Source organism: Pan troglodytes, chromosome 2 (assembly GCF_028858775.2).
Source record: "Pan troglodytes isolate AG18354 chromosome 2, NHGRI_mPanTro3-v2.0_pri, whole genome shotgun sequence".
NCBI classification, from domain to species: Eukaryota; Metazoa; Chordata; class Mammalia; order Primates; family Hominidae; genus Pan; species Pan troglodytes.
The window spans coordinates 75026447-75046311 of NC_086015.1; the positions used below are offsets into that span (position 1 = coordinate 75026447).

The window sequence follows — 19865 nt, forward strand, 5'->3', positions numbered from 1 at the left end:
AATCTCAGGTCTAGTCCCTGCATGGTCACTAACTAGCTATGTGACGTGTGCAAGCGATAACATCATTCTGGGCCCCAGCTGCACCCTCTGTACAAAGGGGAGAATACCCCATAAGGTTACTATGAGGATTAAATAGGAAAATCAAAAAATAAAAATAAAAAATAAAAAAAACTAAAAATAGGAAAATCAGTATAGTATCAAGCCCTGTGTCAAGTCTGTTGAGCATTGTGTCTGGCACACAGTAAGAGTTACATAAATGTTAGCTGCATTCTCATCACCACCATCACATGTCAGGTCCTTTCATCCTTGACAAGAGCAAAACAGAACCTTAAATTTGTGTCTCTTGCCTGTGATCACAGAGCCAAGGAGTGGGTCTCAAGTCAAGGTCTCGTGGTAGCTCCTAAGGAAAGGAAGCAAATGGGGTCTGGTCCATTCAGTCATATGATTTCTACTCTGTTGGCTCACGTAAGAATGGCAAGTCACTAGTTTTGAGGACTGAACCTGTCTGGTGGCTCCCCGGTGGGCTGCTCCCCAGACCACCTTAACTACAGCTCTGACTTTTGATGAGAACCTGTCTGGGATGTGAATCAAGTGTCTGGAGAAAAGTCCTGTTCTTTCCAAGTGTCAAAACCTCAGTGATAAACACACAGCTTCCATTGCTTCTCAAACTTGAACATGTATTCCAAATTCCTGAGGCTCTTGTTACAATGCAGATCCTCATGCAGGTCTGGGGCAGGGCCAGAGACTGAGTTTCTAACAAGCTTCCAGGTCACAGCAGAGCTCCTGGTCTGCAGCCTCTGAGTAGCAAGACTCCAGGGTATGTAGGGCAAATGCAAATTCCTGCACCCCATCTCAGACCAAGAAAGTCCAGGTTTCAGAAGAAAGGCCTAGGAAGCTGTGTGTTTAACAAATACCCTCTGAAAATATCATCAGGGAATCTGAGAAACACCAGGCTAATGGTGAAGGTCAGGAGTCAGCAACTGTTTCTGTAAATGGTCAGATAGTAAATATTTCAGTTTTTGTAGCCTATATGGTTTCTGCTGCCACTACTCAAGCTTGCCATTGTAGTGTCAAAGTAGCCGTAGACAATACGTAAATGAATGTGACTGTGTCCCAATAAAACTTTATTTACAAAAGGAAGCAGTGGGCTGGATTTGGCGGGCTGACCATAATTTGCCGAGCTCTGTTATAGTGTTATAGATTGTTTAAATGCCTTGACTCATGTTGGCAGGAAGTAGCAGTAACAATTTTGAAGACAATTTGGGGGAATTTGACCACAGGTTCTCCAAAATGCTCTAATGGGGAAGAAAGATTTAAAATAACTAGCTTGCTCAGTATTTCAAATCAAAATAAATACAAATTGTCCTCTGATTTTTGGGAAAAAAAAAAAACTGAAATGAGGAAAAACTCTTCAAAATAATGGGAGCTAGAGTTTACTGCTTAAATTTCAACAGGTCCTACATATCAGAGAACATGCACCAGTTAAAGGCTTGTGTATCTGGAACAGTTCTGAAAACTAACTTCTAGAATTTTAGCAAGTAAACCAAGAGCACTGACATTTATTCACAAACACAGAATTTAGTTTAAAAAAGAAAAAAAAATGCAACACTAGACATGTACATGTTTCAAAGTTCCTTGCCTTTTGAAAATAACAAGGCCTGTAAACACAAATGTTATTGTTACATAGTCAAATACATGGCAACATGTCAAGAGGCCACAAATCAAAAACAGAGACTGTGTATCAAGTGAAACTGTCTGTAAGTACACTAGCCAGGCGGAAACCTTCAGGGGTTATTTGAAGGCAACTGCCAACTGTGGAGTGGAGAAAATGCAAGCGACAGTAATACACAGGGCTCCGTCAATAAATGATGAGAACAAGGCAAGGACTATCGTGACTGAAGAGAGGGTAGGTTAAACCTCATAGAGTAAAGCGCCCAGTGTGCGTCCCCTGTTTCTAATACGATACCTCAAAAAAGCAGAGGCTGCCCAACCGCGATCTGATCAGGGTTTAAGGAAACATCTTTGACCAAATGCTTAAGGACACCTTGGAACAAATACTTAGAACAGCTATGAATCCGAGAAATACTCGAGTTATAAAACATCTAATGATGGTGGCTGAACTGAAAGCAAAAAAGCTGGGATGAGAAAAAAGGGAATATTTCTGATTTGGACTATAGAGGACAGCTGAAATGAAATAAAAAGCATATGATGTGTTCATTGAGGAAACACAGGATTTATAAGGCAGGAAAAAAGTGGGGATACGTTATTTTGGATCTGCCTGTGTGTAAATCCCCCATGAGGTTCATTTATGTTCTTTATGTGCTGTTTCAGACCAAAATGATTTATAGCTTGTAAATCCCACCTATCCCGCTTCATGAAAGGCCTGGTAAATATGAATACACACCATAAAAGAGAAAACTCTGGTATTTTCTTTTAAACGCAGGGATTTGCACACAGTAGGTTAACTTAATACGTGTTTTGTCAAATTGAATTTCAATTAAATTTAAAGTATCTTTTAGGGACACTCATTTTATCGTAATTTAGTATTCACTTCTATGCTGAATGAAAACTTTAAGTACTATTTTGCAGACTAAAACACAGATCTGAATTTGGATCTTGGATATGCCACTAACCACCAGTTCTATGACCCTGGGTTAGTTATTTAATTTCTATTATTCGATTTCCTCATCTGTAAAATGGGTATAATCATCCTTACTGCTTCCTGAGTGGTCAGGTGGATAAAATGAGACATCACTCCATATGCAAAAGTCTAGCCAGTGCTTGGCACAGAGAAGGAACTGATTAAATGTGAGTTCTTGTCCCTTTCCCTAGCGCACCATAATGTAATGTGATATTTCAAATTTTAATTTAGGCAATTACTTAAGTAGTAATTGCTATTTGTATTTACATAGCTGCTTTGATCCAAGAAGCTCAAAGGGCTTTACTAAATTTAGCATTTTAATAAATGTTTCATTTGCATTCTGTTGATTCTGTTTACCCACACCAAAACTTGGAATTTTCTAAAGCAAGACAATTAGACAGGGAAACAAGACAGTATCTTCATATGTACAGGTATCCCAGGCCTGAGTTTTGTCTGTTTCCCTAAGAAGTCGAGACTCTCTGTCCCTATGGAATAAAATGACAGCAAGAGGCTTGAATGCACCTGCTTCCTCTTGCTGCTCCCCTTTAGCTGCGCCATTGAACTTGATCCCCACCACACTTTTCTCAGGCACTGACAACACAGGCATGTTTATTGCACCAATGAATTTATATACAATCAGCACAATAAACATTATTAAATTGTCGGAGAAAATCAAAGCACGAAGCATGGTGCCAGTACTGAATTCTAATGATGCTGAATGTCCATGATTACACAGGGACAGGATCTTAACAAGCCTTGATTTGAACGCTGGCATCCGCCTCACAAATCACATGGGCCGCTCCTCCCGTAATAGTGCTGAATATTGATAAATGTCTCTACCCTGCGCAACAGGGAAGTGGGTTTCTATTGGCAATCTTTACCAAAGTGTGTTTTTTCCCTTCTCTACACTCAAGGGTTTACCCTGAATGATTTAATTATAATTTTCCTTGTGTAAGACAAATTAAAGAGGAGAGTAGGAGTGTCGTGCCAAGCACATTATTTATCTCCTTAACAGATTGCAGCTCACCAAACCCCAGAGCTGCTGCTACTGCAGTGGCTGCTCACAGGAGCCAGCAAAATGCACGGGGGCAAGAGTGGGGGAGAAGGAGTTTTCCAAATGGCATGGAAATACATATGCAACTCAGTTGAGATCATTAGCCATCTCACTACTTTGAAAACAACAGTAACTCTCACAACACTACCTTTTTCCAACAAATTTTCCCATCGAGCACCCCCAGATCATGTCAGAAAGAAATCTTAAAGCTGCTAACCCACGATCAAGGTCATGGGGTCAGATGGTTATTCAGTGTGGCAGAGACTCTTTCCTTGCCCATCAGAATGGAGGGAAAAGAATATTACACAGAAATCAAAGAAGAGCTTGGAAGGACACGTATTTCACAAATGCATTGATGAGTAAGAGAGAAAACTTATCCAAGGCAGTGACAAGAAACTCCTGAGACAACTGGCAGATCAGTGTACAGTGAGACCATACCTTTATAGTGACAGCTTTGTTTTGGTATTTAACTGGTTATCACACGTGATTTTTAAATTAAGCCTAATAAGGTAATGCTACATAATATGCATTTGAAGTATTTATATGTATACGAAGCTGGCTAACTAATAATTGCTTTTTTTTTTTTTTATTAAGAGACAGGATCTTGCTTTGTTGCCCAGGCTGGAGTGCAATGGTGTGATCATGGCTCACTGCAGCCTCAAACTCTTGGGCTCAAATGATCCTCCCACCTCAGCCTCTCAAGTAACTGGGACTTCAGGTGCATGCCACCATGGCAGGCTAATTTTAAAAAAAAAAAAGTTTAATAGAAATTGGGGTCCCTCTATATTGTCCAGGCTAGTCTTGAACTCCTGGCCTCAAGCAATCCTCCTGCCTCGGCCTCACAAAGTGCTGAGATTACAGGCATGAACCACCGTACCAGGCCTAATTGATTTTTTAATTATCAATTCTACAAGCTTAAACTGAACTATCTTTAACTGAAGGTGCTCATTTGTCTTGATAGCTACATTCAGTTAAAATGTGCTGACTGGAATTTTCTTTTAATCCAGCCACGTTTAGGAACCTACTAGATAATATAAACTGAGAGATTCAAGAGATTAAGTAGTGGCATATAATTTCATAGTTGCTTCTTTTTTGCATGTACAATTGGAAAACTCAGCCTGCTTTTACATTCAGATTAAGGCTCATTGGAATCTGAATTCTTTTCTGATCCATATTCTAATTCTGGTGTGTAGTATGATGAAGATTAAGCACAACTTTTGTGCAGACAAATAAGGACCATAAAAAAAAATTCAAACAAACTTAGTCTCCCAGAATTAGACTGTCTCTCAGATCCACTTACTTTCAAATGTGCCTTAAGACATGAAAAGGGCTATTCTTCTCCCACTTGCCTCCTTGCTAATCTATCACCTGACTGCAGATACATAACCTTTTAGAAAATGAAACTGAGCACAGCGCATCTAAACAAGAAGAGTTTTCTATGTCACAGGAAATCTGTGCAGGCTCCACAATAGCCGATGAGATTGCAACAAATACCTTAAGTGCATCAGTCGGCGTTTTTCAGTGTATGGCCTCCTGCTCTGCCTATGGATAAAGATGTAATTCAATCGCTCTGCAGCAAATGGACGCATCAACCTTAGGACATCAAAACCAAGTATAGCAAAGGACAACAGCCTAGAACCTTTTCTTTAATGCTCTCTAAGGTTTTCTTTCTTGAAAAAAAAAAAAGAAGACATTATAAGAGATTGTAAAGCAAAAGCTAAGATTGGCTTCCAGACATACATATCTATCCTGGCCAGAAACAACAGAAGCCACATTTCCCTCAATGGCTCCAAAGATTCTCAGTGTCCACCATTCTATTCCTCTATCTATTCTTCAAACTCTTCCAAACCAACATGCTTAATGCATCTTTTAGTTCTTCGGTGTCTGCCTCAGAAATTCCAAAATGATCTTGGAAGGATAGTTGAAAATTTTAGTTAAAACATATGTATTATCCTCAACTCTGGTAACCACTCATGGTTTTACACTTGAACATGGTGTGTGTGTGTGTGTGTGTGTATGTATCTGTGTGTGTGTGTGTATCTGTGTGTGTGTGTGTGTGTGTTCAGATAATATTTTTCTGGTATAAAGATATACATCTAATTAAACAGTAGGCTTCTTAAATACTCAATATTTTGAGAAATATATGAAATTACATTTGTAATTGCATAACTGAAATATATAATTAAATGTTTTTTCACTGAGCCATTTTTATTAAAAAACAAAATACAGAGTTTGCTTTCTCCTGAGAGAAATGGCATTTACTGTCACATACTACTTTTACGGTTTCTTTACTTCTGTGTGCGGAAGCTCTGCCTATGAAATATAAACAGTTTAGGAATAGCAAACAAAAAGTTTTCAATTTTAGGGGCATTGTATTTTCTATTCTTGAAAAGCACTTAAACAGTGGTATTAATGCTTCTGGGTACTAAGAATACCATAACATGAATTAACAGCTTTATTTTCTTAGAACTGCATGCTAACATGACATATTCTGGATCTCTAAAACAAGCTCAGCTTCAAGTAACATTCATGTAAAGCCCAGGGCAATTCAAAAATAAAATGTCTTAACTTCTAAATAGGAATACAGCTGTTGAGACAGTACTACACTATATCCCACAATGAAGAGAAAGTGTGCTGTGTCTGTTTATGTGAGTATATACAACAGATCCCCCACCTCCACCAGCCACCACCACCACTACCTCTTCTGTCTCTCCATCCTCCAAACCTTCACTCAGAATACATACGGGAAAGACCATGTGCTCCAGGGCACAATGATGAAAAACATGGGCGCCCAGCCTTCAAGGGGAGCAATGTAGAGTAACATAAGTTCTATGTTTTCTCAAACCATAATTCAAAATTGCCCACAGCAGACACTACTATTCCCTTAGAAGGCACTTCCAGCCAAGGAATTCAGCTTGTACGGAGTGAGCACTTGGCAGAAGGAGTAGGCCTGGAAGCCTGGAAATCCAACCCATCCAATGAGAAACTACACAACTTCTGCCCGGGTTCCTAAGCTGAGAGTAGATCTATGTAAGTGCTAATTCCATGTTGAAAAGGTGAAAATAATTAGATGCTTCACACCCAAACCATACTGAATACATTCCTCAGTAATTATATGCACATTCAAGTCACATGGATCCAATTAGGGATCACTGAGATATGACGAGGCAGGGCCACCCACCCCTCTCATGTTAAAGGCAGTTTTGGACCCATCTCAGTGGCTGGTTCCTACCTTTCCCTTTTGGGAGTGTGGACTGAGAGCTGTCCATTGGTAGAGGCATGTGGGTTCATTATTAAGGAGGTCTTGGAAGGTGCAGAGGAGGAGACACATGTCGTGGTCAGATCCAAACTGCTGTGATTGTTGCCTGTGGTTTCTTCTGCAGTATGAGCACTTGTCACTTCTTTCCAGAGCTGCTGCAGTTCTGTTGGAATCATGCCTGAAACAAACAAATTGGATAATTAAATCAATTAACAGCTAATTCCGTCCTCTTCAAACAGTAATTAAATCAAAGAGTCAGTAAACAAAGCCTAGTGTTAGGGGGGTTTTTCGGTGTGTGCAGTTTTTTTTCCCCTCCCAACTACGGCAGATGCGGTAGTAAAAAGTGTGTCCTCCTACCGAGCAACTGAGTGGAAGTTGCCCTCATCGCACATAAAAGACTCAGGTGAAAGTGATTCAAAACACAGTTACTTTGCCACAACAGTATGCCTCTAACCATCCGAAGTGTTATTTCTCAATTTTGATGAAAAGTAGATAGATGTTACCTTAGTTTTAGACACAAAGAAGGGCTCAAAATAAATTTGTTCAACTATACTATTATGACAACATGAACTACAAAATGAATAATTTTTGTGCTTAAGTCTTAAATGATGACAAATAGCTTTGTTATTAAATATAGTTTTTATTAATCACTTTTAGACATAAATTATGAATTCATATCGTCTTCCTGAAATGCTTTTCAACTTTTAACAGTCAAATTGATTATACTATGATTATTTCATTAACACACCTATCTTCCTCATTAATTTTGGTTTCTAGTACCACATGCTTAATTGATGGATGTGTCTACTGAAAAACTGTGTAACTTTTTATACAAGTAACACTATTATTACTGTCATTTCTTAGATCAATGGTAATGAACCATTGCAGAATAGAACGTAAACGTAAAATAAACTTACAGTAATGAAGTTCTCTTGTTTTCTTAAAGGGGATCTAAATGGACATGGGTTTTAAGGAGTGAATCCAGTATTTTCCCCCAAGAAGAGATACAATCAGTATGCCAATCTCACTATTGTGGGCCTCTTCGTCTTTATCCTGCTGGCATGCCTCTGTAGCCCAGGTTTCCAAATCCCACCTCAATGCATATTCTAGCCCACACATGCACAGAATAAAGATATTCTAGATGACAACTAACAAAAACAACAACAACGACAACAAGCAACAAAACTTCCTTTGGAGGAACACTGAAAAGAAAACATAAACCCTGCACATCCTAAGGCAATACCACATTAGAAGTGGACGTCTGGATTGCAGTTCATTGTTTCAATCAAGTGTAACATAGCCATCCCAGAAAGCCTGCCATTTTCTGACTATATAGCAGCAGCTGAAACAGACATGTTTCTTACCAAACCTAAGGTATCGAATTAAAAAAGAAGGCTGTGTGCATTATATTCATTTGAAACACATAATAAAAAATGCCAAGGTCTAAATTTAATTTATTTTTGTCATTTAGAATACAATGGATAGATAATCATCTCAACGTGATCAGCCAAACATCTTTACTTTGCTAAACTGTTAAAGATTTTAATTATGCTAGCATTGGAGAGCACTGGTCTAATGAGGCGATGGACTCCAGAGAATCCGAGTGGTTAAGAACTGTGAAATGAGTCTGATAGGATTTTTTTATATTCACCGTGGATCGTTTGCATATCAAAGAGGAGTAAATTATTGCACAGCAGACCAATAACCTTCCCCGCCTTTCTGAGAGGAGCGTTAACAAAAACAGTTGGTCTCTCCTAACGGTTCTCCACGAAAATGTTCAAATGCTCAAGCATTTGCAATTAATATATAGGATAAAGGAGGCTTCAAATGATACATTAAGTGGTCAGATATTCTTAGGAGGCATCCTCGACAGACAAGTCGGTTTTCTTCTCCCTTCATAAAAATCAAATGCCAATTATATTTTGATGGATTTTGTCCCAAATGAGCATTTAGTTATTAGGCATATTCAATTATTACTTGTTCCCTGAAGTTAAACCTCAGAGGCAAATTGAACAAAGGGGAAAGGTCACTCCACAACCCCATGTCCGGTTTTGCTGCATCTGGACTATGATTTTCCAACACCTTTCGAAATGACAGGTGGGATGCGTTTGTAGCTAGCAGGCCCGCTACTGTTGTCTGCACACCAACAATTACCTGTGAACATGGGTGACCCTCAGACCACTGTTTACTCAATGGAAACAATAGTTAATAGGCTTGTCTGTTGATGATGGCATACTGACATAAAACCACACAAGTCAACACCTATTTTTATTCTCTAGAGAGTAAACACATGAAAAGAACAAGCCACCTATTTCTCAACTCAAACTAAATGATTTCTGGGTCAGCTGCATGGGAGGTGGGAAGACTAGGACAGGGCCCTAACAACTGTGTTAACTCCCGCTTTCTCTCGAAGAAAAGCAGAATTTTGATGCTGTTTTAAAAGTAAGCTGTTTATCCAGCAAATAAAGACAAAGACAAATGTATTTACCACTTGTTATATATACCTACAGGGTGCATTAATGTTACTCTACTCTCCATCTATTCCAACGGGCTGGCAAATCAGTTCCATTATCCATAGAGAAAAATGGTAAATAAAAATAGTAACTCATTAAGTGACAACAGCGATACTTCTGGGTCAAACTGCAATGTGGTAATTACTTTTAAGAACATTCTCATCACACTTAACACAGAAGCAGTCAAATCGCTTTCCTCCATCAATGCCATATATCGTTAGTGATGTTAAACTGTTAGTTCAATGAGCGCTACCTACCAAAGGGTGTTGTTATTTGACAGCTAAGATCTCATGTTAGACAGATAAAAGGTAACCCAGTCACTCATCAGACTAAATGGATAACAAATTTCCAGAAAGTATGTATTTCTTCCAAAATGGTAGACTAAGAATAATAGTACGAAGTTAAACAAATCCATTAGCAGGTACATAACCAAGCATGTAATTTTCTGCTACCTAGAGTTTACATTTTAAAAATTAAAAGGTCAGAATAAGACTGAAAGAATATTTCTATATGAAATTACTGGTGCTAGGGAGGATGAGATGATTAAAGAGACCAGGGTGAAAAGCAGATAGGCTAATTATGTAAAACAGAGAGAAGACCCTACAATAACCTTAAAAACAACAGAAAATATCCCTCCATTTCCTATTATAAAACCTTCAGGGAAAAAAAGGCCTTCAAAATATTAATTCTCTATCTATTCCTATACTTGACATTTACATGTTTAAGGTTAACTCGGCAAGGCCATGAACAGGTATGTAAAATAATCTTGATGATTTCATTATGAAGTGGGCATTACCAGTATTTTTAACAGATAACCCCCATGCCTTGCAACATTTCTTTTTCCAGGACAACTGGCCCCTTCATTATAAAAGAAAATGCAGGCACAGGTTTAAAAAAATGTATGTTGTGGGGACAGATGACAGATTACTGTTCATGGAACTCAATTTTACAACCCCAGGTATCACTGGCTCAAAGACAAACAGAGTTGATCAACCTTTTTTTGTCCTTGTACATCCATACCCAGGTGACCATGTTCAAGCAAGCAGAAAGTTGATTTAAACCTCATAATGACATCAGTTTTAAGCCATCATCTCTCTGATAAAAAAAAATTGTGTTCTAGTCCAACATGACTGAATTCTCTAGCCACTTTAGGTGAGGGAGTGGGGGGACAAAACCAACCTCCTGATTCAGAGAGATGGAAATAACACTGGTAGTTCACTTTACTGCAAGAACCTGACACCAGAAATATTTATATTTACATTTATGCCATCTCGGGCACACATAGAGGCACCCCTTAGATTTCAAATATGCTTCTTCCTAATGTTGCAGGGGCTAATAGTTATAGCAGACTGCTAAGCCTATCAATCAATGCCATGACTAGTGAATTACCTACCAGTGTCTCTGATATGTTACTGCAGAGATTACACTTCATGCATCACCACATTCATTTCTTTCACATTACACATGAGCTTGTCTTGTCACTGCCCAATTGCCCTCTTTTGGACAGCTTAACTGATGTACTATAACAATGAACCTTAGTGAGCAAACTTAATAGTATAGGAGTGGTAGGAAAAGATGAGAGAGGTTGGAGCTCAAGTCCGGTAGGTGTGTCAGAACAGCCTGCCGTATTTCCAACAATAAACCCAAAGGTGTAATTAACACACGCAATGACATTCTGCTAGCACAAAAATGCATTAACTGATGTACATATATATATTCTTTCTTTTCTCCTTGTATTGCTCAGTTACGACATCTTCTATTTTGACAATGGAGATGCTGAGTATGTATCAAGCAGCTGAGCAGTCATGGCAGAAAGGAGTGGAGGGGCAAGAGAGAAGTTAAGAGGAAAAAGCCCTGGTCTCGATATTAAAAACAAAATCAGCCTCATAAGGGACAGAAGTTGGGTGTGGTGGACTCAAGGGAAAAGATTCAAATGCAGACATGCTTCCCTGACTTCACTTGACACCAAAAGTTACCAAACAAATGGCCATGCTTTAAGCAACACGAAGGAGTTTCCACATTTTTAACCTTCTTTAGAAGGCTACTGAATCCAAGACACCAGTGGCTTTAGCTATCAGCCTTTAAGGTACATATAAACCAACATCCAAATCTACTAGAGTTCAAAGAACTGCTGCCCTTGAGGAGGCAACTCAAATCTGCCCTACCATGCATAGATGGAGGAATTGTGTTTCAAAACACAGGCATGGCACTTTCTACTTTATCTTTCCTTCTTTCCTGCCTGTCCGCCCTCCCTCCCTCTTGACATCCCTTCCTCCTTCCCTCCCACCTTCCTTTCTAGTTCTGAATAATCCATCTGCTTTCACATTACATATGTGAAAGTCAGAGTTGCTTAAACCAAGAGGATGTCCTAAAAACACCTAGAGTTCCCATTTGTTTCTGATGTCCATCACCCTTGGGATAAAATATCAGTGGGCTTTGTAAAAGAAATTTACTAAACGTATAAAATCTTACTTTTCATGTGATCTCAGTTGTTGAGGAACTGGAGATGGAAGTGGTACCTGTTCTGATGAGTGTAGAACTAATTTGCTCAAAAATCAACAGACGAATGCAAAAAGAAAAAAAAAGGAAACTAAACAAAGTTTCCTTTTTTATAAGAGAAAGTGGTTGATTTCTATCGTTTACAGAAAAATAAACCTGAATTTATCCCTAGATATTAAAACATGGCGTTTATAAAGCATTACTAAGATTTAAAATAGCACATGTTACATGGTATAAAATGTCTTAAATGAATAATAAAAGCCCTCAGGAAAATTCCTTTGTGGTTCCAAACAGAAACACTGCAAGAGTCCATTAAAATGCTCAGTAAGTGAAAAGTAGCGCCTCATTCCCTTACTCCAAGAGTGTCCAACAGTGGGATTGCTCTGTTACAGCTAAGCCTTCAGACCACCCTGAGACTTCATTTTGGCATCAACAAGCATTTCACCTTCTACATGGGTCCATCATTATCCCACTCCACTTTTCTTAAAAGAATCTATGTGCATGTTTTGATGGACAATGTCCTTAACAAATATACCAAGAGACAACCCACCACCTCCGCCCAAAGTCTTCATAGAGCTATGCCTTCTGTATAATCAACGCATACCTTGAGCAAGAGGTTGAAGGGGAAGGGCAGGCTGCCCGGGCTGAATTGTCAGAAGGCCTTGGCGCTGCAAAGACAGGAGGTGCTGCTGCTGTAACTGCTGCATCTGTAAAAGCTGCTGCTGAAAAGCCAACTGCTGGGTAGCCACCTGCTGTTGCTGTAAGAAATCAGGAAGAAAAAATGAGATGGCCACTTCCCAAGGAAGGTTAAAAGTATGGACACTTCAAAACTCACCATCATCATCAAATGCTGAGAATGGTCACTGGAGCTCAGTGGAGGGCTCCGTGTCAACGTTTAAAAGGGACAAAACATACCTCCTCTGAGGAGGGGTGGGGAGGTGAGCGTGTTATCTTTCTACTGCCCGCTCCCATAAACACATAATTCGTCCATCAAGCCAGCTTTCCCCCCAGTTTGAAAGGCCGGAGTTTTGTCATCAAGATGTAAACTTTTAGACTTTGAAATTTTTAATTACGCACACTAGAGAGAAGACTGCATCACTCTAGTCTGAAGGGGTCTGAACCCCGAACCTTTGAGGTGTAAAAGAACAAGTTGCCTCCCTCCCCGCCTGCACTGGCAGAAGCTTTTAACTACTCTGTTTATCACTTCTGACATAAATAAATGAGAAAAAATCAGACCTTTGAAGAAGAAAAACTTCATCTAATATTGTTAATTAGCCATGACAAACGATGAAATAACATTGTAAATCTTTCACAGAAACAGCCACTAGATTTTAATTACACACATTCATAATTTAGCAAACAACATCGTACTCGACTGTGAGTTTAATATGAACGACAGTCTAAGCTTCAGATGCCTTAACATGGCTTTAGTCTCAGAAACTCCCAGGTCTGGTGGCTTGTCCTGCTTCCCCCATCTGCTTTGTTCTTGAAAAGAAGGGGCTTTACGATATGATAAATATCTTTTTGTTGATTGGACAATGACAGGAGGAAAACTTTTGTTGTGTAAAACATCAATACATCATTCCTGTGTTTAGCAGGCCTTGCTTCAGCCAAAAAAATTAATGTAGATTTCCTCAGTAATTATCTGAGTGATAGAAAGATAATACAGTGCAGTAGTACAATAAATAGAAGGAAATTATCTAATATCCTTAATCTGCTAGGAATCGTATCGAGGTGGAGGTCTTAGCCACATTATGGCTAACAATTATGAAAGGAAAATTAACCCTTCCCAAACTGTAGCAAAAAAAAAGAAAAGTTTCTTCAAGAAAAGAACAAGATCAGTGTTCCTAATTCTGAGTATGATTCAAAAGATCAGAGAGACTTTTACAACTAAAAGGACTATCCAAGCCCTTTCAGAGCTTACATGTTCTGGCTAATAACCATACTTTACAAACAACTGCATTCACTTAACCTAACACATGACCTTGATCTGATACATCCATAAAATGGTATGTATATCAAGACCTTCTGATGCAAAGTTCAAAGAAAGAGAAAAATGGTGGTTTCCTTTCAGTCTTCATGTAGTTTATTTTACAGTAAAAACCATCATTCTCATATTAGCAACCAATTTCAGACTTACTACCATGCCACTGAGAAAGTTAATTGAGTTTCACTCCAAAAAACAAATTCTATACCACTAACAACAAAAATTTAAATAAATTTAAATGAAAAGCCAGTGTTTTCATTTTAAGAACAGCATGCATAAAATGATCCAATTGTTTTCACCCCTTCCCAAGTTATCACATTTAATGTAAAACCCAATGATAGTTATATTCATGTCAAAACGATTTTTTCACTTCTTCAACAGATATTAACTCACAACATTACAAAAAAAAGGGAAGAGAAAAAAACAACATTGACACAATAAAAGATCAGGGAATTAGCTTTTCTGAAAGCAGAATATAATGGGGGGGGTACAGCTGGAGGTGGGGGAGGGTGTTTCCTGCCTTACTGTAAATGAAATTTTTAAAAATTTTGTATTTATGTAAAATGACTGATGCCTTTTCTGTTGTCTCTGTGGCCATCCCTAGGAAAAGCTCATGAAAGCTGTCTACGTTTGAAAAGCCAGGATATAAAAGTATACAAGGCCCATTGTCCAAAGAAAGAATTTAAAAGCAACACTGGTTGCCAAACTGCGCTCCCCACCCAGTTACCAAACACAGGATACGGGTCCATTTGTTTACTTCTCACAATTGAATGCATACAAAAAAGGTCTCCGTGCAGTCCCCTCGGCAGGTCAGTAGTCAGTGTTAAAATGCTAAAATGCCCTGATAAACCTCGAGTTTCGGATCCCCTCCCTAGAGCTGCAGTCAAAGGTCTGTTTTCCTTTCTTCGGCTACTCCCTACTGCCTAACATAAACTGTCATAACTGCCCGGGACAAACGGCCCTTTTAAAACAATCAACTTAGCCTACCTCACCCGCACAGGATGGAATCTTTTTTTGTAGCTCGATTTAAAATGAATTCTGCTGTCTATTTTCCTCACCACTTCTGTCCAATATTCATGAGCAGTCACTTCAATAGCTGTATTGGGCCTACGTCCTCTCTTCCTCCCCTACCTAAGAGCACGTATCTTCTTAAGGAAGGTCCTGTCTTGGTCCAACCCAATATGGAGCCAAACTTTCCCAAGGAAACATCTCAAGGCAACTTTAGGAGGGAAGGAAAAAAAAAAGCAAAGGTACATCATTCTGGCCAAAGATCAGGTGTCTTATTGCAGAGGTAATCAAAACAGGAAAAAAGGGGGTGAGGGGAGCCTGACAATATAAAATTATGAGCCGCTAATGACTGGGGACTCAGTAAATTAACATACTTGTTCCATCTGTCAACATCCAAGTTCAAACCTTGTTAAAATCATAACCACCAGTCCACATCATGAAAATGCTACCGTGTGACTCCATCTCGTTATAGCACAAAAGGACCACCACCTGCATGATAATTCCAGGAGACTGGTCCCTACCTCAGGAAACTACAGATCTCCTAAGCATTGTTACCCGGGGTCTCGGACAAATCCACTGGCACCATGAATCCAAGGAGACCCATCCACTGGTCTGCCTACCTCAAAGGATATTCAAAGCAACCTATCTCCTGGGTCACCTTTGCCTGGGAAGTGGATGACAAAGCACGGACCACAGCAAACCTAGCGACCTGGAGATGCAAGAATGTTCCTACAATGTCTTGCTTTCTCCTTGTTTGGACACAAAGTGTTCTCCTTCTCCCCTACACTCCCCACCCCCTGCCACTCCCTTCCCAAACTCAGGGACCACTATCATCTTTGTGCTCTGAGATGCTTTCCTTTCTGACAACAGCAATTTGGGAGAGGTAACTTTTATCCTTCTTTCTGCTGTGTAACTTTCCCCGTCACATTTCTTTATGTGCCCTCTGAGCTCATCTGAACTTTCATGTTCTCCCAGCATGCAGACGTGCATTCCAAACTATGTCTCACAGACCAAATAAGAGGTTAATAAGAAGTGGCAACAGAAAGGAAAAACACAATCCCTGGTAACTGATAAGAATGACAGTGGCAGCCCTTTTTTGTTTGTCTTCAAATATAGAGTTAAAGATCTTTAAAAAACTAAATTTTGATGCCTTTGAAAAGAAAGAAGCACAAAATAACAACAGGGGGTTATTGCCTGCAAGCCACAGGGGAGAAACTCCATAATTCTTATTCTCCCTTTTGAAGGCTGTTAGCAATCTGATTCAAAAAAGCAACAGCAGAAGGGGAAACCTCTTGAGGCTGTAACCATTTCCTGTGATCATGCATAATGTGCTTCAAAAGTGGGTTTTTACCAATTCTGTTGATCAATTGCACCTCCTTCATACCCCTTCTTTTTTCTGCTGTGTTTACATCTGATGTGACTCAATGACAAGCACTGTCTGAGACTGTGAAACAGGCCTGTCATGTTGATTTATGGGCGCATCAAACCACAACTTGTCCAAACTGAAGCTCGCAGTTCATTAATTAGAGAGTTGTGACTTTGAAGTCAGCTTTCAGACTGTGGTTTTTAACATTTGGCTTAATTTATATGCTCTTGAATGTGGATCTCTAAGGAAAAAACTGAAATTCCCTTCTTGTCTTTGAACTTCTTTTGACCGCACAATAATCATTTCTTTGTCCAGAGTGATGCCTGCAATCCCAGAGTCATTAACGCGCATTGAACTGCCACTGATGAGTAAGCCCTGCTGAATTAGAAAAACAGCCAGCAAAACAAAGCTGAGAGCCTTCTGCACAGTGATATCTCACAATTACATGCCTTCCCTCCCTGTGCCATTTCCATTTTAATTACTGTTAGTCCTTTAGATTTACATTTTAGACACTTTTTAATCTGTTCCCTTTTTTATTATAGCAGCACCCGGTAGAGCGCCACTGTACTTAAGGTTGTGTCAGCATTTTCATTAAAACACCTCCTCCCGTTCACCCCAAAACTGCCCCTACTCTGCAGGGGTTTACATCCGGCTGCTCAACAGGACTCCAGGGTGAAAACTTGGCAGGACATGGAAAACGTCCCCAATTTGTGTCAAGGGAGGAGGCAGCAAAGGGAGAATGTCTGGGTCACTCCCAGGGTGTAAAATTAGCACAGCCCAGCATCCTCACTTAGGTGAGGGACAGGGACGTCGAGTCACCTGGTAAGACTCCCCGCAAAAGAACAAAAGTGGCCACCTGCTTAGGGCTGGTGAAGAAGCTGTTAAAGTGGATGAGGTGCTGTATATAGAATTATAAATTGTGTCATCCCAAGGAGAACACTTAAACAAAAAGAATTTTCAGTCCACTGTAAAAATATGAGGAGGCAAGTTAAATTGGATAACTCTGGAATGGGTAGAAAGATGTCATAATAACGCACACATGCACACGGATACTCCCACAACTGAGTCTCACCCACGCAGAACTGAATAGAAGGTGAACTGGTAACTCCCTGGAAAGAAAGGCCTTATCATTTATGGGACGAATGGTGTCAACCTTCATGGTGTGGCATAATGTGATAAGTTATGGACACTACCAAGCGTGGTGCATATAGAAGCTATTATGATATACTTTTTTCCCCCCTGCTCAAGAAAACACAACCCAAGCTGGAGTCTTCTCTAACTTCAACTCATGCTCTCTGGCACATGCCTTTAGCAATTACATTATGTACAACTTGCAGGAAGAAGTTAAACAAAAGATGTGGATGTTTAATCTTGTTCTAACATTTTTGTTTGTTTATCCAACCTCACAAGGGGTTATTCTTCCAATGGAAAAGGCCATCACCACACACCCAAGCTCTGTGAGCTGGGGGAAAAAAAAAAAATTAAGTGTGCATCCAAGTAAAATTTTCCTGAAAGCACTTCACTTCTCCCAGCTCCATCCTGGCCCTCAGTTGTTACCAGGTTGCAAAAAGTAACCTGAAGACTCTGTCAACGATGCCTCTCCTGCTCCTCACACAGGTACACGTGCAGTGGTGTTATAAAATATGTGGCAGCAAGCAAATGGAACCCAGAAAAATCTGAGTGAAAACAGGACAATAATTCTCAGTCTGAAAGCTGAGAACCGATAGAGTCAGCTCAGTTGTGCAATCATTTAAAAGATGAATGACAGTTTAATAGCCACTAGATAGTCCTCTGGGATCTGTGGTTTGAAAGTAAAATATGTATTGTCGGTACCTCTTTAGGCTGTTTTCCAGCATGTTGTTGTTGTAAAAGTTGAAGCTGCAACTGTTCCTGTTGTTTTTTATAAAACTCTTGAAGCTGCTGCTACAAAGGAAAGAGAGGACGGTAAGTAACAGAGGGTAGCGCCAATCCACTGTCCCTTTTGGTGCCATACACAAACTGTGATTTGAAAAATAGCATCCTTTTATCTGTAATGGCCTGACCTTTAGTTTGAAACTCGACAATAAATTCAGCGCACACTGACTATTCTTGGCATTATTGTTTGAAAAGTAATCTCCAAAATGAACTGATGAAAAACATACCATTTTCTACACAAACTAATTAAAATAAGGCAAAGAATGACCTTTGATTGTACAACAAAGCTGAAATGCCCTTGCTGAGAGAGTCTGGTGAATCTCTTCTGCATGCTTTCTAAATGACATGGCTGGGCACTATGCAGTGTTATTCAGTGTGTGCATGGACAGCCTGGGAGCTTCCGCTGCATCCTGTCCCCACCACCCCAGGCCAGTGACTCCCAACGCTGTAGTTCCGAATCTCATCTATTTGGTTCAGGTGGCTGTGAAGTCTGAATATTAGGTCCCCATAGTGCAATGACAACCAGAAGTTCATTTCAGCAACATCGTATGTGGAAGAAGTAAAATCAACTCTGGACCTTAAAATTAGCAAATTCTAGAATGCTTCTTTATGTGTAAAGAAAAAAAATCTGTAAGCTTCTGAGTTGAAATGGGGACTTCAAGAGCTGTCATATTTAAACCACTCCCAACGTGCTCCTCATTTTGCTTTGATTCACACCATTTAGGAGCCTCTGGGCTTACCAAATAAAACAGTGTAAAGCCATGTAAACCTAAAAGATCTTACTGCTACCAAGTCCAATTACAGCCCTGATCTCAGTCCATCGGGTACTCTCCAGGCCCAAACACTAGTCACCATGGCAGGGCTCCTCTCTTTTGGGCATGCAAAAGCACATCGATTATTCAGGGAGTGGTCTGTGTCCTGCCCCACCCACGCTGCTTTACTCTTCTCTGGGCAAAGGAGCTGCTCTGGTGGAGGGGAGATTGAGAATGGAGTGATGGGGGCCCCTGGGTTCTGGGGGAGACAGGCTGGAGGTGGAGGAAGGACAATTACCTGTTGAAGCATGAGGGCCTGCTGCTGCTGGAGGAGAACCTGGAGCTGCTGAGGGCTCAGCACTTGTTGCTGGAGGATCTGCTGCATTTGCTGGGGAGTGATAACTTGAGGTGTCATCATAGCCACTGACACGGGAACCTAGAATGTTAATGAAGGATAAATAGGAAGCCAGGAAATCAGAAGCACGCAGCCTCCCAGGTTCAGCAGCTGACTGCCATCAGCCTGCTTAAAGAGTTGACCAATTTCCCATGCAACATGTATTTATCCAGAGGGGATGCAGCAACAGATCCTATTTAATCTATCATGGAGTTTATTTTAAAGAAAGAAAAGTAAAATCTTGCAGTACTGACAGGGGTTCCAGGCAGCCTTGCAAGCACACAAAAAGGACAAACTTAATAAATGCTAACTGGAGTTAAGATACGACAGTTCTCAATTGCTTACTGAGAGTGAGTTTTTGGTCAAAACCATCTGTGGGAAGTTAACCCAAACTTGAATTTTGTTTGAGAGAAGACAAATGGTAACCAACACCTTTGCAGGTGGAGCCCATATGACCCACTTGCTCTGTGGACAGTGA

General features: G+C 40.0%; 1 protein-coding gene across 37 annotated transcripts in view; it reads right to left on the reverse strand.

Annotated features, from left to right (window-relative positions):
- FOXP1 (forkhead box P1) overlaps positions 1–19865 on the reverse strand; it is a 629627-nt gene that overhangs the window by 78237 nt on the left and 531525 nt on the right. For 26 of the 37 annotated variants that reach the window (XR_010155275.1, XR_010155274.1, XR_010155273.1 and 23 more), the window contains 4 exons: positions 19292–19429; positions 18161–18250; positions 12571–12724; positions 6928–7132 (listed from right to left, as the gene is read on the reverse strand). Coding sequence is in view for 34 of the 37 variants with exons in the window: in XM_054682054.1 (XP_054538029.1) it covers positions 6928–7132; positions 12571–12724; positions 18161–18250; positions 19292–19429 (587 nt within the window). In the remaining 3 variants the exon portion in view is untranslated. The remainder of the gene's footprint in view (positions 1–6927; positions 7133–12570; positions 12725–18160; positions 18251–19291; positions 19430–19865) is intronic. The other 11 variants (XM_024355235.3, XM_054682060.1, XM_063806005.1 and 8 more) reach the window with 2 other exon arrangements.